Source organism: Rhinopithecus roxellana, chromosome 4, assembly GCF_007565055.1.
Source record: "Rhinopithecus roxellana isolate Shanxi Qingling chromosome 4, ASM756505v1, whole genome shotgun sequence".
Classification (NCBI taxonomy): Eukaryota; Metazoa; Chordata; class Mammalia; order Primates; family Cercopithecidae; genus Rhinopithecus; species Rhinopithecus roxellana.
The window spans coordinates 149740432-149760377 of NC_044552.1; the positions used below are offsets into that span (position 1 = coordinate 149740432).

Sequence of the window (19946 nt, forward strand, 5' to 3'; positions counted from 1 at the left end):
ACCTCAAGCTGGCCTGGTTCTTGGACAAAGCCCCAGTTCCTCCCAAGGCCCTTCATGGTAGCCTGTCCTCACTCCGCCCCGGCACCAACTACAGGGGACCCTAATGATGCCTCCCCTCCTGACCTGGGCTCCCTGAACCTAATACGCACAGCCCCCGAGACCCCAGCCACCAAGACCCTCCAGAGTCAGCTTGAGAGCCGCCTTTGGGTCAGCGCCAGCCCCTCTGCCCCATACCATTATCCAGTCTCAAACCGGGACCTTGGCCACAGGCCGTGCACCTGTGGCATCTGCTGGAACACGGACCACGCACAACCTATCCCCATCCGCGTCTTCAGCACGTGGCTGGCACAGGTGCAGCTTCAGGATGCGTCCCATGGAAAAGTCACAAGCTCACCTCCAGCTCGAGACACACGCCAAGTGCTGTGGTATGATGTTTTTTCACGTATTTTAGTGGGTTTTCTTTTCCCTTTCTTCATCAAAGCCTCCTCTGTTCTCCAGAATGTGTGTTTAGAAAATCCCAAGAACAATCTGATCAAGCACCAGCTGAAGGGCAAACGGTCTACCTGCAAACACCTGGTCTCACCGCCCAGGTGCTTCCCACCTGCAGAACCTGTCAGAGCCACAGTCTGGCCCTACCTGGGACGGGGAGATGAACTGGGGGCGCGTGTCCTAAGAGCTCCGGGTTTCGTGCGGTGAAGTTACGAGGGGCTATTTTCAGTTCTGAATGAACCTGGAAAACCCAGAAAGCATCTAAAGAAGAAAGGGCCAAGAAAATGTGTGACAAAAATAAAAAGCCCAGTTAGATTTTGACTGAGGTTAGTTCTGGGTTAGTTCAATTCTTCTTCACAAACGCTTCAGCGGTGCCTCAGTTCTCAGAGCCACAGAGCCCTCGGGCCTCCTCATCCTTCCTGGGGGAGCCGGGACACACCGAGCTCAGAGGCAGCCCAGCAGGAGAGACTGCCACAGGGCAGAGTCACAGGAGGACATGGAGTGGCCCCCTGCAGGCATCATGGACTGGGTGGAGCCTGGGAGAAACAGAGACAGAGAGATGAATAAAGACAGGGAAATAGAAAGATGAATAGAGTTAAGAGAGACACAGAGATAGTACAGAGATGGACAGAAAGACAGAATAAGACACACAGAGACAAGGACAGAGAGAGAGATGGAGACAGAAATAGAGGGGCAAAGAAAGAGAGATAGAGAAGACAGAGATGGAGAATGGCAGAGACCCAGAGATAGAATCAGAGAGACAGAGAAAGAAGGAGACAGAGAGCAGAGATAGAGAGACAGAGATGTAGTATGTAGAATGGCAGAGATCAATAGATAGAATTAGAGAGATAGACAGAGACAGAGAAAAAGAGACAGGAAGAGACAGAAAGAGATAGAGAGAAAGAGACAGAGACAGAGAGACAGGAAGAGACAGAGGCAGAGAGACAGAGACAGAAAGACAGAGAATGGCAGAGACTGAGAGAGAGAATCAGTGAGACAGAGAGATACAGAGATACAGAGGGAGACAGAGACAAAGAGACAGAGACAGAGACAGAGAGAGACAGAGAGACAAAAAGAGAGAGAAAGAATGGCAGAAACTGAGAGACAGAACTGAGAGACACAAAGCGAGAGAGAAAAAGAGAGCCTTGCCTCTAACTCTCCATTTGGCTTTGCCAGGGAAATTCTTTTCTCCTTTTTGCTGAACTCCAGGATAGACTGAGAAGAGTAAGGAGGAGACCTGGAGACGAAGGCACAGCTGGAAATGACAGGGCCGCAGGGTGACGAAGCCTTGAGGCCACCGCACTCCCTGGCTGTCCCACACCCTCTTGGGGCACAGCCCTGGGTCCGGAGTTCCTCCCCCACCCCTGCCCGCATTTGTCAGGCCACCCTGAGCACACTCTAGAACAACCTGTACCTGCCTGCGTCCGACAGCAGATTCAAGCCACACTGCCCTGAATTTCTCAGGGCGGGTCACCCTGAGTGTCCAGCCAAGGCCCTGGGGACTCTGGTGCAGAAACAGGCTGTGTCCTCCCAAGACCGACTTCCAGGGAACTCTGCCCCCGGCCTTGCTGTCAGAGCCACTGGGAGGAGGGCGTCTTGCATGGAGCCGGGAGGAAGCCCCAGAAATTGACAGAGCATGACCTGGGAGTCAGCCTGGTGTCAGCCTCCGGGGAGCAGAGTGGGGCAAAAGCCTCGGCCTGGCGGGCTGCCCTCCTCCCTGCTGCCTTCTAGAATCAAAGTTGGCCAGACAACCTACAGATATGTTTGGAATTTAACAAAACAAAACGAAAGAGAAAGGTAGTAGAAACGAGGGAAGGGGCTAGGAATGGTGCACAAATCTAAATGACAGCTGCTAATGGCTTTTCAAAATTTCCTTCAGATTTTGGGGTACAAAAAAATGCAAGTGATTTTTTTGAATATCTGAGCACAGAAATTTTGATTTGCTGCACTTATTGTTCTTTTGAGTTAAAATCCCTCATGAAAATCACATGTCTGAGAATCCTATCACTGGAGAACACTGAAATATAATATTCATTTAGCAAATAAAATGAGTTAAGTGATTGCTTTAAATAAAACCCGACTCACAAAGTGGACTGACCTCACAGCAGAAAGAAAATAGCACCCTATTTAGCCAGTCCAGGCCCCAGGCAGGCAACCCGCCTCACACTCTCCCCCCACGCACTCTGGTTATTTTAAAACCAAAATTTGGCTTCAATAACATGATACTCTTATCTGATATGTGGGTAGTAATACTGAATGTAACATGCATATCCCAGACTTCTAAATAAAGTCAGTAGAACCATCAGGCTAAAATTAAAATGTCTCTTCTTTTTAATTCCCTAATTTAGCATTTTGCATCATGAGTCAATTCTTTAAAGCTGGAATGTTGAACTCACGTGAGGCAGCAGGCCCGTGGGGTCTTTTTGCTGTCAAGGTTGCAGAAACTTTGCTGGTGGTGGTAACCCCAGACCCCACCATGGGACCCTCCCCTAAAAGACAGAGCTCAGCCGTTCTGGGGCTCCCTCCTGTGGTGGATTCTTGGAACCAGGGAACCTGGGAGACAACCTCTTCCAAAAAAGGAGAGGGGCTTCGCCTCAGACTAGCTGGGTGATTGCACCTGGATGTTTCCAGCAGGGTGTGTAGAAGGTGGGAGAGATGCCGAGAGTACCAAAAAAGAAGTTATGACTCCACCTGGATTTTATCTCTAAATGAAAAGAAAGCTCTATCTTTGGTAACTCTCTCCAAAAGAGAAATCTTTTAAGAATGAAGAACTGACGTTCATACTCACAGATCTGTGTATCCCACACAGAAAGAACTTAACAGATGTGTGTGTTCAGGTCAGACAGATTGCTCACTTTCCTTAGCCTAAGATGTTTACAAAACCTAGAATATATATAGAGCGAGAGACAGAGAGAGAGAGCGCACGTGCGAGAGAGAGAGAGAGAGAAAGAGAGAGAGAGCTGCCTGGCAGGGATTCTGTGAGGACACAGGAGATCATGTCTGTGAAGGCACAGAGGGAGGGCTCTGTCATGTGTTAGGAGAGAAAGGTACAGAGTGTAAGGGCGGTTTATTATTCTTACAGGCACCTTAATCCCATGTTCCAGGTGCACTCATCCTGTTTCTGGAGAAGGTGTCCATGTTTCCAGAAAACAGCCTTTGCATGTGGTAGAATGAGGCAGAAAGCACATTGTTATGACTATTCAGAGCTCATGGGACAACGTTCTTCACAAAGTGTCAATTATTGGATTAGTGTAAGTTTTTAGAGTAGCATTTCCAGTTACATGTACTTGTGAGTTCAATTTAGCATTTTACTGATGATTTCTAAGACCTTGGTTGTGGGCAGGGGCGATCCGAGGGAGGGAAACTCAGTATTTCATGCTCCTGGCCTTTCCCCTGGGGAATAAATTCGTGCAGCAAATGGAAAGGCAGCCTCAGGGAGTGAGCTCCAGCCACACCCATTGCTTGGGAGAATTAAGGCCAACCCATTCACCGGAAGAAACAGGACCATGTAACACATTTGCATCAACTGGTGGCTGTATTTCCAACCTAGGATAATGGAATCAAGATGAAAATCTAGTTTTAATAAAAATAATATATAAAGTATCATGTGGGGGGTGCCAAAAAAATTTAAAAAACAATGAGTGGTGGAAACTAGTTTAGCAGAATCTTAAATTTAGAGACACTTTTGCACTAGTGAAGCAGCAATTAGTGCCATCTCACAAGGTCACATTCGGGTTTAAGTGACAAACTGCTTGTGCAATAGTATATCTGGTTTTGGGACCACATTCTTCAAAGGATATCAATGAACCAAAGCTCCAAACAGAACCCAGTGGACAAAAGGAATTGAAAGTGTCAGGGCCTGAGATCATTCCTTTTCATCCTGGGAAGCAGCGTCTAGTAAATGCATCCAGCACTTCAACATGAGTATTTCATTTAATCTACACAAAACACTCCAAATACTAGAAGAGAGAACCCAGGGCCTGAGAAGAAAGGGGTAGAGGAACAGGGAAGAGAGGGACCAGCTGGGAAGGGTCCCATCTGCTGACAAGCTAAGCATCTTCTTTAAATACTTAAATACTTAAATAAGTGGCCCTGGAAAATAGATGATGTCTATTCCTGTTGATTCATTAATAGACAAATGTTTAAAGATTAGGCTCTCAGCCTTCATTCAAACACAAGCCCTTTAGGCATTTCTAGTTGACAGCTTCTTATACAGGGTCCAAGAGGAATTCTCCTTAGAACAAAGTTTGCTCTATGGTGACTGGCATGACAGCAGGCCACCAGAATGCTCACATTATCTTTCTTGCTTGGTGTTCAAAACTGTATGGACATTTGTATTCCAAAGACAGAGGCCTAGACTGTCTTTGAAAGGGTCTAGGCCTCTGTCTTTGGAATACATAATATGTCATATTATCCTGTCATATTATCCTGATTGTCATATTATCATATTATCCTGATTGATTCAACAGTAAAAACTACCTTCATCTTTTCTCTCTCCTTCCTTTTCTTTTTTCTCTTTTGTCTTCTTTTTCTCCTCCTCCTGATAGATAAGCACATCTCAAGGAAGCAGCAATGACAGTATCCTGATTGAAACTCACTGTCCCTTGGGAATGTAGGACCACAGGACGCAGTCCTGACCAGGGTCGGAATGGGATTTGAGGGGCTGCTAACTGTTTCTTCTTTGATGCGGCCATTTCACAGTGAAGAATATGACTGTCCCTTTAAAAATATGTATGTTACAAAATTTAACTCAATTGTTCTTTGAAATGAAAGGATGACAGGACAGCACGTGTTTATTTTACGCTTCATTAAAGGTAATGAAATCTTCTAGAGGGTCCGGAAGTGCTTGTCAAACACAGGGAGCTGGACCGCCCAGAACCTTAATGCCAAAGAATGGCCATGCACGGTTCATCTGGCAGTCCCAAGCCACCAGCCACCGCAAAACGAAAGGACACTAACTTCTTTTTTCCAAGGTACATTTTAGGTTAGTTTTAATTGTACTTAAAAACATTCTTGATTACGTCGACCCACATCCCATGTGGCATGAATTAATATACAACCAAAACCAAAAATATACCCTAAAGTCGGCCTGATTCTTTTTCATTCAGATCTCTCAAATTATTTTTAAAATTATAAGCACATATGGAATTTCCTTTGTTATTTGAAATTTCTATCTCCTATTTAAAAGTAATTCTCTTATTTAAAAGGTGACTATATTTTACGAAGTCATTTTCCTTCCATTTGATTGCTAATGTCAGGAAGAATATTATAGTGACCGCTACAAATGTGAGGAAAGTTTGTACACAATGGTTCTGAGATACAACTTTAGATTTATATTTTTTTCTCAACGCTATAAGAAACGCCGTGGCAGAGGAATAAGGGGGCAAGCATGTGGGTGGATTCATGTGAAGACAGATGAATCTGCAGACACTGGGAATCAGACAACAGAAGCTGCACACAGGGAGCCACAGGCAGGTCTGCATTCACTTCTGAAGACGGGCTACAAATGTGGTTCCATGTGAGCGAAGAAAGAAAAAACACAGTAATTAGGTGTAAAACAACTGAACATCGGGGTTAGATTTTGAGCTGCATGTTAGACCTACAACACTAAGTGCAATCAGGGCATCGTACAATGGTAAAATTGGAAAAGCTTTGGTGATATGTGTCTGCCCAACACAGGGATCCCATTAAGGTAATACCAACCCTACCATTCTAAAACTGAAAACGTGCCCAAAGACATTAGAATTATTAGTCTACTCACTCCAACAACACGTTTCCATCCTTGCTCAAAGTGCTATGAATATGTTAATTAGTACTTCACTTTGAAACGTAAATATGTATCACGAAGCTCGTGGTAGGAAGAGGAAGTTTAGCACAAGATGTGCATAAGCCTCACTGCCTCAGTGGAGAGAGAGTAGCCAGCACCATCCTCCTCTGCATCACCGTCCTCCTCACTGCTGTCCTCCTCCCCATCGCCATCTTCCTCCCCATCACCGTCCTCCCCATCGCTGTCCTCCTCTCTGTCATCCTCCTCCCCATCACTGTCCTCCCCATCGCTGTCCTCCTCTCCATCACCATCCTCCTCCCCATCACCATCCTCCTCATCACCGTCCTCCTCCCCATCGCCATCTTCCTCCCCATCACCGTCCTCCCCATCGCTGTCCTCCTCCCCAGCGCCATCCTCCTCCCCATCACTGTCCTCCCCATCGCTGTCCTCCTCTCCATCACCATCCTCCTCCCCATCACCATCCTCCTCATCACCATCCTCCTCCCCATCACCATCCTCCTCATCGCTGTCCTCCTCTCCGTCATCCTCCTCCCCATCACTGTCCTCCCCATCGCTGTCCTCCTCTCCATCACCATCCTCCTCCCCATCACCATCCTCCTCATCGCTGTCCTCCTCCCCATCGCCATCCTCCTCATCGCTGTCCTCCCCATCGCCATCCTCCTCCCCATCACTGTCCTCCTCATCGCTGTCCTCCCCATTGCCATCCTCCTCCCTATCACCGTCCTCTCCATCCCCATCCTCTTCCCCATCCCCATCCTTCTCCCCATCGTCATCCTCCTCCCCATCCCTGTCCTTCTCCCCATCCCCGTACTCCTTCCCCCACTCTTCTCCCCATCACCGTCCTCATCCCCATCACCGTCCCCCCATTCCCATCCTCCTTCCCATCACCATCCTCCTCCGCATCCCCATCCTCCTCCCCATCCCCTTCCTCCTCCCCAGTGCCATCCTCCCCATCTCCATCCTTCTCCCCATCCTCATCCTCCTCCCTATCCCTGTCCTCCTCCCCATTGCTGTCCTTCTCCCCATCCCCATCCTCCTTCCCTTCCCCATCCTCCTCCCCATCACTGTCCTCCTCTCCAGTGCCTTCCTCCTCCCCAGCGTCATCCTCCCCATCCTCATCCTCCTCCCCATCACTGTCCTTCTTCCCATCCCCATCCTCCTCCCCAGCACCTTCCTCCTCCCCATCCCCATCCTCCTCCCCATCCTTGTCCTCCTCCCCAGCCCTGTCCTCCTCCCCAGTGCCATCCTCCTCCCCAGTGCTGTCCTCCCCATCGCCATCCTCCTCCCCAGTGCCATCCTCCCCATCCCTGCCCTCCTCCCATCGCCGTCCTCCTCCCCATCTCCATCCTTCTCCCCATCCTCATCCTCCTCCCTATCCCTGTCCTCCTCCCCATTGCTGTCCTTCTCCCCATCCCCATCCTCCTTCCCTTCCCCATCCTCCTCCCCATCACTGTCCTCCTCTCCAGTGCCTTCCTCCTCCCCAGCGTCATCCTCCCCATCCTCATCCTCCTCCCCATCACTGTCCTTCTTCCCATCCCCATCCTCCTCCCCAGCACCTTCCTCCTCCCCATCCCCATCCTCCTCCCCATCCTTGTCCTCCTCCCCAGCCCTGTCCTCCTCCCCAGTGCCATCCTCCTCCCCAGTGCTGTCCTCCCCATCACCATCCTCCTCCCCAGTGCCATCCTCCCCATCCCTGCCCTCCTCCCATCGCCGTCCTCCTCCCCAGCGCCATCCTCCCCATCGCCATCCTCCTCCCCATCTCCATCTTCCTACCCACCCCTGTCCTCCTCCCCAGCCTCCTGGGAGTAGCCCCATGCCTTCTGCTCTGCTCCTGAAAGCCCAGGTCACCACCAGGAGGGCTGCTCAGGTCCAGTGCAATGTTGCTATCATGGCAGAGAATTCGAAAGAGTCTTCCATGGGAGGATTTTCCTCCCTCACAACTCAACCCTCAATATCATCAACTCACCACTAATCCTAGTCACAAATCCCAGGTCAGTTTGGGCCTGATCTGGGAGAATGCCTACCATCTTCCTGGCCCACTGTGGCTGACACATGGGACAGCCCTGACCCGGGCAGGCAAAGCCTTTGGAAGTCAGACAATGTCCCTAATCCCAAGAAAAAAATCAAATGTCCATGGTGGCACCCGGCTGGTACGCAGGGTGGATTTATTTGATTCTAGTGCCTTGATTGATCACTGAACAGAGTAAGAGATAAACAAAATGCCCTAAGATCAACTTACATACCACAGCAATTTTTTGCCAACAAACTGGTGAACTTGTCCTTTAAGAAGTGACTAAAATCCAACAGACTCAGTATCCAAAATGAGATGGGTCTAATGGCGACCTGCACTCAAGGGCTCCGAACCCCTGATCAAACACACCACAGGCCATCGTGTTTACCTATAACTCTTCCGCCTTCAGAAACTTTATTATTGGAAGACTCTTTGCCGAGAACCTCAAATGTTAAGAGTTTGCCTACCCTTTTGCCCCCAAAAAGTCTGCCCTCGGCTAGGGGCTTGGGCAGGGATGGGAACGGTGAGAGATGCTGCAGCTGGCTCCAGGGCAGGGCCCAGGGCACCCACACTTTAGCAGAAGGAAGGAGTGTGAGGAACAGAAACTAGAAAACCCTTCAGGGAGTCTCAGCCATTGCTAACATAGAAATAGCAGCATCAATGGTCAGTATCTTGGTAAAGAGAAGCAAAGGAAGTTTCTTCTAATTTGGGCAGAAGCATAAAAGAGAAAGAAAATCGATGACCAGCCATGGCGGGTGGATCACTTGAACTCAGGAGTTCGAGACCAGCCTGGACAGCATGGCGAAACCTCATCTCTAAAAAAACATACAAAGTATTAGCCAGGCATGGTGGTGTGTGCCTGTAGTCCCAGCTACTAAGGAGGCTGAGGCAGGAGAATCACTTGAGCCCAGGAGGCAGAGGTTACAGTGAGCCAAGAGCACACCGCTGTACTCCAGCCTATGGGACAGAGCAAGACCCTGTCTCAAAAAATAAAACAAATAGATGACCAGGCAAGAGAAGACTGTAAAGTGGGCAGAGATATGTACTGAAAGAGAACGCAGCGTGGACATGCTATATTGACACTTGCCTTAAGTGACAGTTTAATTGGTGGATATGCTACGTTATGTCATACATAATAAAAATCAAAATAAAATTGTGGTTCATCAAAAAGAAGTCATTCTGAGACTGTCTCTATGTTGAAAAATCTAGTTAAATTTAGCCAGATATAAAATTTTCATTTGTACTTTTTTTAAACCTAAACATATAAATGTGATTTCATATTTTACTTGGTTCTATTTATTTGTGTTTTATTACAATCTTTGCTGTTTGATGTCTAGCCTGGAACTGGAAAACCATATAAGAATGTCTGTTATTTTCACATTCAGAGCTATTTCTTTTTAGCCCATAGGAAATTAGGAATCAACAAAATATTAATTCATATTATAAAATCTTTCCTCTTGTGAGCTACAGTTAAATGTCCAATATATTAACTGTTATACATACTTTACAGACATACAATGACTAATGCTGGAATCTTACTCTATTACTCCATCAACTGGAGAAACATAAGGGCTGGCAGTTCTAAAGAGTATTTCTTAAATTTTCTCCTCTAACTTCAAAATCCTACTGGAAATTCATCATTCTAAGTTTGTGTGTTGTATGTATAGAACAGTTTATCTTTTGTTTTTGTTTGTTTTTGAGAGAGAGTCTTGCTCTGTCACCCAGGCTGGACTGCAATGGCATGATCTTGGCTCACTGCAACCTCTGCCTCCTGAGTTCAATCAACTCTCCTGTCTCAGCCTCCCAAGCAGCTGGGATTATAGGTGCATGTCACCACACCTGGTGAATTTTTGTTTCTTCAGTAGAGATGGGATTTCACCATGTTAGTCAGGCTGGTCTTGAACTCCTGACCTCAGATGATCCGCCCACCTTGGCTTCCCAAAGTGCTGGGATTACAGGCATGAGCAACTTTGTCCAGTCTGGTTTATCTTTTAATTCAAAAATACAGAAATGTTACCCTTGACCTCCAAACCAATGTTCTGCTGACAATCTTAATAACAACCCCTATTCTAAAATCCTGGATTGGCAAGAAGGCTTATTTTGATTTGGAATTACTGAGAAATCTGTTCGGTTCTGAGCCATTGCAACTGACGTTACATCCATGCCCATTGGCTGCATGGTCTTGTTACGGCCTGCAATTGCTTATAGTGTTATTTACGGTCTTGATTTCACAGCAAAATTAAAGTGACTCTTCCAGATGTTTGGGTTTTTAGACGCCATGTAAATGGGCTTCTAAGTTGGAAAGTTTTGATTATGTTTAGTTCTCTCCTCCTTAACCACCTTCGTGGTCCGTCTTCTACTGGGGAATGCAGTAAAGCCCTCCCAGAGCATGAAATGGACTCAAGGCATTTGCAATGGAAGAAGAAAGGAAAAAAAAAAAAAAATCACAGTGATTCCCTTGAAGATCCAAGGCTGACTGAGAACTACATCAAAACAGGACAAGGTAGGCATTCCAGACCACAATTGCTCAGACATGGAATAGCATTTTTATTTTTGCTGTTCCAGCAAAATCAATATTAAATCATCTCATAAACTTGCTAGTGAAACTTTAAAAAAATTACATACAGGTAAATATTGTTTTCTTATCACCTTTCTTTTCTTTCAGAGCAAATAAACACAAATAGGAGTGGGAAATAACTGTTTCAGGTCTGTGGTTGTGCATTCCGCAAGACCAATAAGAGGCATTTACCAGGTGCCAGACGCTCTGTGAGAAGATGAGGGCTCAGGATGAAAGTCAACTATAGTCTGAGAGGTGAAGCGGTAGTGTGGAATTGTAAAGTTCCTGAAGACAGTGCAAAAAACAGTGCAGGGAACTCCCCCTGAAGAAAGAAAAATAATGGCAGGTTGACTTGAGAAATATTTGGATCCACTTAGTGACCAGGGGCCCTTCAGAGTCTCTCAAAACTTCAGTTTCCTCATCTCTTGAATGTGGAGACAACAGTACCTTGAATGAAGTCGTGCATATGAACTTAGGGGAGCATTAGGTATTGGCAGTAAGAGAAGTCTGAGAAGGATGGTAATGTAATTTCAACATTCTAAGTGTGAGCAAAATACGAGTTAGTCAACATGGAAATGAATACTTTGGCTCTAACCAAAAACTTCTGGGAAAGGGGTCACAGGCAATATTGTTCTTCTCTCTGCCTTTAAAGAAATAATCTAGGCATGGGCTTACTGGTCAGTCCATCACAATTCATATAATGACAACCATGATAAAGTTGAATAATTGTGATCATGCCTCTTTGCTCTTTGAAAACAGAATTATGTGGAATAAAAACCATTTATACTAGAGATCACGCCCTCATCTCAGTCATTCACAGAAATAAAAAGGAAAATGGGCACTGTGTGGCATTCGATGTACCTACTTCTTCAAGGAAGAAATTGACCTGGATCCAAATTAGGGCACATTGGACACACTTAAGAACACCATTGTTGACTGGAGGTGAGAGGGTCTGAGCGATAACCAGGAGGTTGTGCAAAGCCATCAGAAAGTCACAATGAGAGACACAGAGAGCCTCACGGTGCCATTTCTAAAGAACGACTTTGGTGAAGAGAATAGAGATCGTTACCAAGTAAAGTGTATTCTCTGAGTCTTAAACATAAAGTAGCAGAGGTGAACACACCAGCAATGCCCGGCCCACCAAGAAAGCACGCTCACCATAGGTGGGGAAGAAAAATGCATGGTCCTGAGAAGCCAGGTGTGGCAAACTGAAAGCCCCAGAGAGGCTGACACATATCCCTGCTTCTAGATGAGAAGAAATGAATGGAGTAGAAGGAGGCAGAGAGGCAAGCTTTCCTCCTTGGTCTACACAGTCCCACACGGCCTACTCCCACAGAGCCCACATATACACCCAGAGCCAAGTGGTGTGCTCTGAGGATCTGTGGCAGGTGAAAATACTGCAAAGCCGAATCCACACACACCTTAAGTCCACAACGCTATATGCATTGATAATTACGGCACCAACTGATAACACTCTCTTATATGGACCCATGGCATGGGCACCATCAAAATAATGTTAGCTGGAGAACTCACATATAGTAGGCGCATTAAAAGCCTTATCTTTAATCCTCACAACATGCTTGAAAGATATCATGTATTCTCATTTTACAGAGAAGGGGACTGAAGATTATGAAATTAAGTAACTTACCTAAAGTCACACATCCAGCAAGACCCCCAGCTGTGAGTCCCACCCGCTGCATGGACTGACGCTGCCTGTGATTTATTAAAGTAGGTAGGATGCAAGTTGTAGGGAGAGAAGGCCATTCTTTGAATGAGGGCCTCTGGAAACAAAAGAGATTTCCACAAACCAGGCGGCAATTTGAAAAGAGATCAGCAGCACCGAAAAATCCTGCACATCGAACATTTCCCAGTGACCAGTCAGTTCTCAAGCCTGCCTCAGTTACTTTGTAACTCAACTACTTGATTTTCTAGACTGGGGGTGGGGTGACAAGAAGTGTGCCAAGATGTGTTATGGCTTTAACCTTTTCTCTGGGATACTGATTTTATTTGCAAATGTAAGTTTCAGGCAAAGTGCTCTTGGGGAATGCAGCCAAAGGGCAAAGCCCGCGTGGGGCATCAGCTCCTGCACAGAGACCCCACATGCAGTGGGTCTCACCACAACCCAAGACATCCTTGGGGCAACCTCAAGGAGGCAAAGGGTGAGAGGGTTCAAGTAAACAGTTAGATGAGAAAGGGGAGAGAAGACAAGAAAACCTGCTGAGTCTTAAACTGTTTTAATTACTAACCACCTTGATTCTGCTCTTCCCAGGGGACCCACAGGCCCGACCCCACCCCCACACACCCAGGGGAGCAGGCAGATGCCAGTCTCTACTTTTTACGCTTTCAGAAACCCTGAAAATCCGTGTCAACTGTAGGTACCTGCTGCTACCGTCCTGGAAGAAAATGCTATGATCTCCTTTGGAGAACTGGCCTTGGTTTCTGTGTCTCCTCTAGTGTGCTGTAAGAGTGTGTGGGGGTCTGTGAGTGCATACGTGCTTGTATTTATGTATAGATGCATGTACAGATGTGCATATACATGATTACCTCCAGTGAGTGTCCTCTGAGGGCCCCCTCTGCGGAGATAAAGGATCTTCAGGGAAAGCCTGAGTGTGTGAAAACCTCCTTGGAGCCCCAGTTAGCAGTTTCTAATCTACAAGTCATTTGTGAGACACAAGGCAGGGACCCCGGGCTGCTGCAGAAGAATTTTAGGTATGAGCAATGAACTCACAAACCATCCTTCACACTGCTAAAACGCAAAAGAAAGAAGACGAAGAAAAAGTAAAAGAGAAAGGAAAGATGCCCACATGACTGTTTTAAATTTGCTGAAAGGCAGAACCGACCACAGCTTATTTCAACCATCTTTATTTTCAATACAATAAACACCTTTAGGACAAGTCCCCCGCCACTTAAAAGACGGCTCTCCACCAGAGGCATTCTCGCTACCTTCGTGTTTTCTCAAGCACTTGTTCAAAAACACATTTAAGTGGAATGTTTTCGTTTCTGGCGATTGCATTAATGATGGGTTTGCAAACCCTGCAAGCCCACGAGGTCGGTTGGAGCTGGGGGCTGCAGACACCCGGCCCTGGCCCAGCGGCCGCCGCGGGTTGGCTTGGCCGGCGGGGGCTTGGCTCGGCCCCCTCTACATAGCTCCTCGTTTGGCACCACGTGCCTCGGCCGGGCCAAGGCTGTCGCACAGAAGTTGCAGCTCAGAAAGAAAAACACACAGCGGTCAACCGCGGTGACCCTCGCGCTCAGGAGCGCAGCATCCCTGCCACGAGGAAGAACCCAGAGGCCCCGCAGAGCGGGGAGCCGCCGCCTCCCTCCAGCTCTGTCCTGAGAAAGGAAGAAAGCGCTTCTCTAGTAACACTCAGGCCCGTTAAGAATCATCTGTAACATCATCTGCTTCTTCCTCGGCTCACTTAGGAGGGCCTCTGGGAGGGTTAGATCCACTAGTGGGGCCCACGACTGGCAGTCCCCTCACCAGGCGAGAGGCCCGGGATCCGCGCGGCGCAAGAGCCCAAAGCGGCCGGGGAAACGCGCATCAGGCCGGGTCCCGGTGGGCGAGGTGGGCGCCCAGTCCCGGCTGGTCTGCCTTGGCCTTGGGACAGTCCGCAGGGCGGCGCAGGCGCTCCCAGACCTGGTTCCCCGCAGGCTCAGGCCCAGCAGTGAGTGCGGGACACCCGAGCGCACCCGCAGCTCCCACTTGTCCAAGGTCTGCAGGACCCCAGGATCCTCTCACAGCCGGGTCAGAGCCCCCGAGGCAGGTGGGGTCCCAGCCAGGTGGAACCCGAGGAGCCCTTCGCAGCCGCGGCAGGATCCCGGCGGGCAGGGTCCCCAGAAGCCCATCCCGACCGGGTCCCAGGTGCACGCTGCGGTCCTACCTGCTGCAGCCCCGCAGGCGGGCGAAGGCTCCATGGCCCCCGGGGCCACCTGCTCCCCGTGCCCGGGCGCCTGGGCCTGGAGGGGGGCGTGGGGACCCGAACCCGGCGGGCGGCAAGAGGAGGCACCAATTAAGCGCCAGGTCCCGCGGGCCCGGGCTTACCGTGAGCGCCGAGAACTTCTGCTGCGGGCACCGGACGGAGCAGCACCGCCAGCAGCAGCAGCCAGCAGAGCTGGGGGAGCAGCATAGTGGCGGAGGTGGCGGGGGCGGGAGATCAGCCGAGCTCTGCGCCCTGGCACTGCTACCAGGAGAGCCCCGAGGGCGATCGCGGCCCGGCAGGCGCGTGGAGGGGCGGCTCCGCGATGCTCTCCCCACCGCTCCCGGCGGCCCTGCTGGAGCAGCTCCCCTGCAGGCACCCAGAGGTCCTCCGCGTCCTTTGCGTCCGCCCTCGGTCCTGTCAAATACCCTGGAGCTTCCCGGATCCTCCCCTCCCGCCCGCCTCCCTCCTTCTCCCTCTCCTCCCCCAGCCCCACCTCCCAGCGCCCGCTGCCGCGTGCCCGCTCCGGCCCAGAGGCCGCCCTGGCGCGGGTCTGCGGAGCGAGAGGTGGCGTGGGGGCCACCAGAGCTGCGCGGTGGCCTGTCGGGGCTGTCTCTGTGCCTCCTTCCCCGCGCGCACACTCACACACACGCATACACAGACACACGCACGCACTCACGCCCACGCGCGCACCCTCGGGGGCCTTCCAAGCACAACCACGGGACGCACCGCGCCCTCCTCACGCCCCAGGGTCCAGGCCTGATCCGCGCAGGATCAGCCCAGCGGGCCTTTTCATCCACAAGGGTTAACGCCAAGCTTTGGCCAGTCCCCAGACTCCCGGATTCTCCTTGACCTCCGCCCTCTAAGGCCCCCTGGTCCGGCCCAGAACGTAGCCTCTCAGAGGTGCTGAAGGATCAGCTGCGCTCCAGCAAAGGCAGCTGGGAACACATGTCCAGAAAAGGCTGCGCGGGGCAGCCTGCCTTTGGCATCTTTACACGGAGTTATCCACGGCAGGGATGGTGGAATTTAGGTCCTAAAGATCCTGGGTCTGACCTGGGCTGTAGCCTTGATCCTCTGCAAGTGGGGGAGCAAGTGGTTGGGCGTCATTCACAGACACATGTGGCTGTATGTTAAACAGCTCTGTCAAAGCATTTCAGGTGTTTATGCGGGGAGCACAGGGCTTGTGGAGGTTGTAAACTCGCCCGTGGAGACTACGTTAGAAACCAAGAAAATTTTGCACACCCAGATTCTGGATAATATCCATTGCAGACAACATTGCTGAAATAGTTTAGCCTTGGCTTATAACTTTACAGGAAAAAGCCCTAATTCTGTCTCACACAGAAAGCCAGAAGAGTGAAGATTTGTTCAAGAACAATGAATCAATTGACTTGTCGGGGCATTGGGGAAAGCACAAAACATCGAAAAATCCAAATCTGAGGTTTCATCCGATGTCTAGCCCACTGCTTTGGCTATGAACTCTGGGGGAGGGGGTTGTATCAGCAAGTTCTGGGACTGGCTGCTAAGGCAAAGGCAATGCTATTGCAACCTTTCCCACACAGCTTTACCGGGCAAGTGATGTCCATCGGGCCACGAAAAGACGGGAAAGAAATGTACCTTTTCCTGAAGGAGGGCTACTGTCAGAATTCTCCTTCAAATTCCAAATACCAGGGAATCTATTAAGTACTTAAACACATTCCTCCTGGTTTAAGGACTTAGAAGGAAATTATAATAAAACTCTTCAGGGACTGCTCTTGCGTCGAGAAAAACAGGTGAGCAGAGCAGCTGCAAATGATTAAGTAAATAGGAATCACTGTTAGGAAACTGCAGTGAAAATTAAAGTAAAGAGAAAATAAACACTACATACCACTAATTCTAAGATTATCCAAAGAATAAAATTTACACTCAAAGCTGACATACTTCCTTTAAGAAGCATTTGCTACTAAAGAACCTGTTTTTCACTTTCCACTTTATTGAGAGTACTGCTCATCAGAACTCAAAAATTTGAAAGCATGTTCATTTATCCACCGTCATCCACTGCAAGAATGGCAGACAAGAAGTAGACTTAATTATTCCCATTTTACAGATGAGGAACAAAAGTCAAAGGGGCCAGATGTCTTAGCCAGATCTCCTAAGCAACAAAATCAGAAACAGAATGCAGATGCTAAAACCTGCAGTACTGGCAAATCCACTTCACTTCCTCCGGCAACATGGAGAACAGAAGAAAATCCTTGGCCCTCCGTACCTTTTATTCAAGAATCTCAACACGTCTTTCATGTAGCAACTCCAGAATCCTCTGGGAACACTAGATAAATGAAATGCATTTGTCCAAAACTCTGACAGATAAGGCAGGGTTGGAGCCTTTGAAACCCCTTTCAAATCTGGAGGAGCTCATGTGTCCTGAATGCCAAATTTTAGTTTCTCAAAATTCTAGAAATGGAGTTTGGAGAGATAATCAGTTTCCATTTTTATGGAGAAAAACAATATATTTATTTAAAACACTGGGAAATAGTTATGTCTGTCTTTTATTTGTAAGTCTTCAAGAAAGTTATTACTGGCAGGAATGCCAGAGAGCTGTCATGTTAGAAAGGATAGAAAACTAATTCACTTACTTCAAAGTTAAGACAGGAAGTGATCAGCTCTATACTTTCCAAAGAGTTCCTACAGGATGCAGTAAGAAGTTCCCTTCTCTTGGAAATGTAGGGGTGTGTGTGTGTGTGTGTTTTAATTTAAAAGTGATGCAGGGCCCATTCTAAAATGTGGCTTATGCATTCAGAATTTAAATGCTTGTCACTGATGAAAGTTACAATAAAGAACAGCAAGAGAAACTAATTACCAAGGACTCCAGCTATTCTCACATTTCTAAACTAACTTTCCCTCTTAGGCCATTAGCAAAATGCTTTATCATGAGTATTGGCTTCCTTTTTATTTATTTTACTATGCTAAAACTGCAAAAGGATTTTATTTTCATTATAGACATGATATGATTTAGTTATTATTTCTGGCTAATTCATGTTTAGCCAGAAAACTTCTGGTTGGCTATTTTCCCATCTCAGTATGCAAAGCATAACTTTAGTCAAATATCTCTCTGTTGATGCAGTGGCTTCCAGTAATCCCCTCTGCCATCACTAAGTATTGTCTGGGACTGAACTCGGGTCACTGTTCATACTCTTGAGAATCACCCCACATCATCAGTCACCTACCAGTCACTTGTTTTATTAATGTTTCCTCCTGGTTTCTACTTAATCATGGGAGCAGGAGTCTTCACCGTTCACTGGACTTTCTTAGGTAAGTTCTGTGTGATTTTCCTTTTAGACTACCCCCAGGCTGAACCCGAGAATCTCTAGTTCCCCAGGTTTCCGGAGTCTCTGTCCTCTTGTTGGCTTGTTCATTCTGATGGCTAGCATCTTCCTTTTAATTTGTTCCCTTCGACCCATGGAAAAAGAATGCACGATCTCCCCATCAATCCCAGGTTTGCAGCACAAGCTCCACAGCTCCACAAACCTGTGAGCCATATAGAAAGGAAACCACATCGGTAGAATTGACAAAATCAGAAGAGAGCACCGGTGAGGCTGTCACTGCGGCCGCAGGATGAGGCCAGCATTGACACACCACATCGAAAAGTGGACAGTGGAGTTGTGTGTTTGATTCTTGGGCCTGACTCAATGGCTTTCTTCCTATTTTGATATACTTAAGTAACAGAGAATTTGGACTTCGTGCTCAACAAAATAATGTAAATAAGTTTCTTCTTCCTAAGATGCCTGAGGACAATTTTTATGATAATACTTTCCAGGTACTTTGTGGAACAGTTTTTAAAAATAATTTCAGCTTTTATTTTAGACTCGGGGGTATACGTGCAGGTCTGTGACATGGATATATTATGTGACGCTGAGGTTTGGGGTATGAAAGACCCAGAGAGTGAGTGTAGTACCCAATAGGCAGCTTTTTCAACCCTTGTTCCGTGCCCCGCCTCTCTAGCAAGCCCTAGTGTCTACTGTTCCATCTTTATCTCTATGTGTACCCAGTATCTCATTCCCTATCTCAATGTGTACCCAGTGTCTAGCTCCCACTTAGAACATCCAGTATTTGCATGTCTGTTCCTGCACTAATTCGCTTAGGATTATGGCCTCCAGTTGCATCTGTGTTGCTGCAAAGGACATGCTTCCATTCTTTTGTGGCTGCAGAGTATTCCATGGTGTCTATGTACTACATTTTCCTTGTCCAGTCCACTACTGATAGGCACCTAGGTTGATTCCGTGTCTTTGCAATTGTGACTAGTGATGCAGTTAACACACAAGTGCATGTGTCTTTTTTGCTGGATGGTTTATTTTCCTTTGGATACATACCCAGTAACGGGATTGCTGGTTTGAATGGGAGTTCTATTTTTAGTTCTTTGAAAATCCCCAAACTTCTTCCTACCGTGGCTGAAATAATTTACACTCCCACCTACAGTGTATACACATTCCATTTTCTCTGCTGCCTCGGCAGGATCTGTTGCTATTTGACTTTTTAATAGTAGCCGTTCTGAGTGGTGGGAGATGGTATCTCATTGTGGTTTTGATTGCATTTCCCTGACGATCAGTGATGCTGAGCATCTTTTAATATGTTTGTGGGCTTCTCGCATGTCTTCTTTTGAGAAGTGTCTGTTCATGTCCTTTGCCCACTTTTTAGTGAGGTTGTTCTTTTGCTTATTGAGCTGTTTCAGTGCCTTCAGATTCTGGACATTAGACCTTTGTCTGATGCATAGTTTGCAAATATTTTCTCCCATTCTGTGAGTTGTCTGTCCACTCTGTTGCTAGTTTCTTTTGCGTGCAGAAGCTCTTTAGTTTAATTAGGTCCCACCTGTCAATTTTTGTTTTTGTTGCAATTGCTTTTGAGGACTTAGTAATACATTCTATGCCAAGACTGATATCCAGGATGGTGTTTTCTACGTTTTCTCCTAGGATTTTTATAGTTTGAGGTCTTTCATTTAAATATTTAATCCATCTTGAGTTAATTTTTGTACATGGTGAAAGGTAGAGGCCCAGTTTTAATCTTCTACACATGGCTAGCCAGCTATTCCATCACCACTTATTGAATAGGGAATCCTTTCTCCATTGCTTATTTTTCTTGACTTTGTTGAAGATCAGATGGTTAAAGGTATGTGGCTGTATTTTTGGGTCCTCTATTTTGTACCTTGGTCTATGT

General features: G+C 47.6%; 1 protein-coding gene across 1 annotated transcript in view; it reads right to left on the reverse strand.

Moving 5' to 3' along the window:
- SMOC2 (SPARC related modular calcium binding 2) overlaps positions 1-16345 on the reverse strand; it is a 217695-nt gene extending 201350 nt beyond the window's left edge. The window contains exons 1-3 of the mRNA XM_010388342.2: positions 16328-16345; positions 15816-15885; positions 14888-15402 (exon numbers count right to left, since the gene is read on the reverse strand). Coding sequence (XP_010386644.2) covers positions 14888-15402; positions 15816-15885; positions 16328-16345 — 603 coding nt within the window. The remainder of the gene's footprint in view (positions 1-14887; positions 15403-15815; positions 15886-16327) is intronic.
- Positions 16346-19946: the final 3601 nt, after the last annotated feature.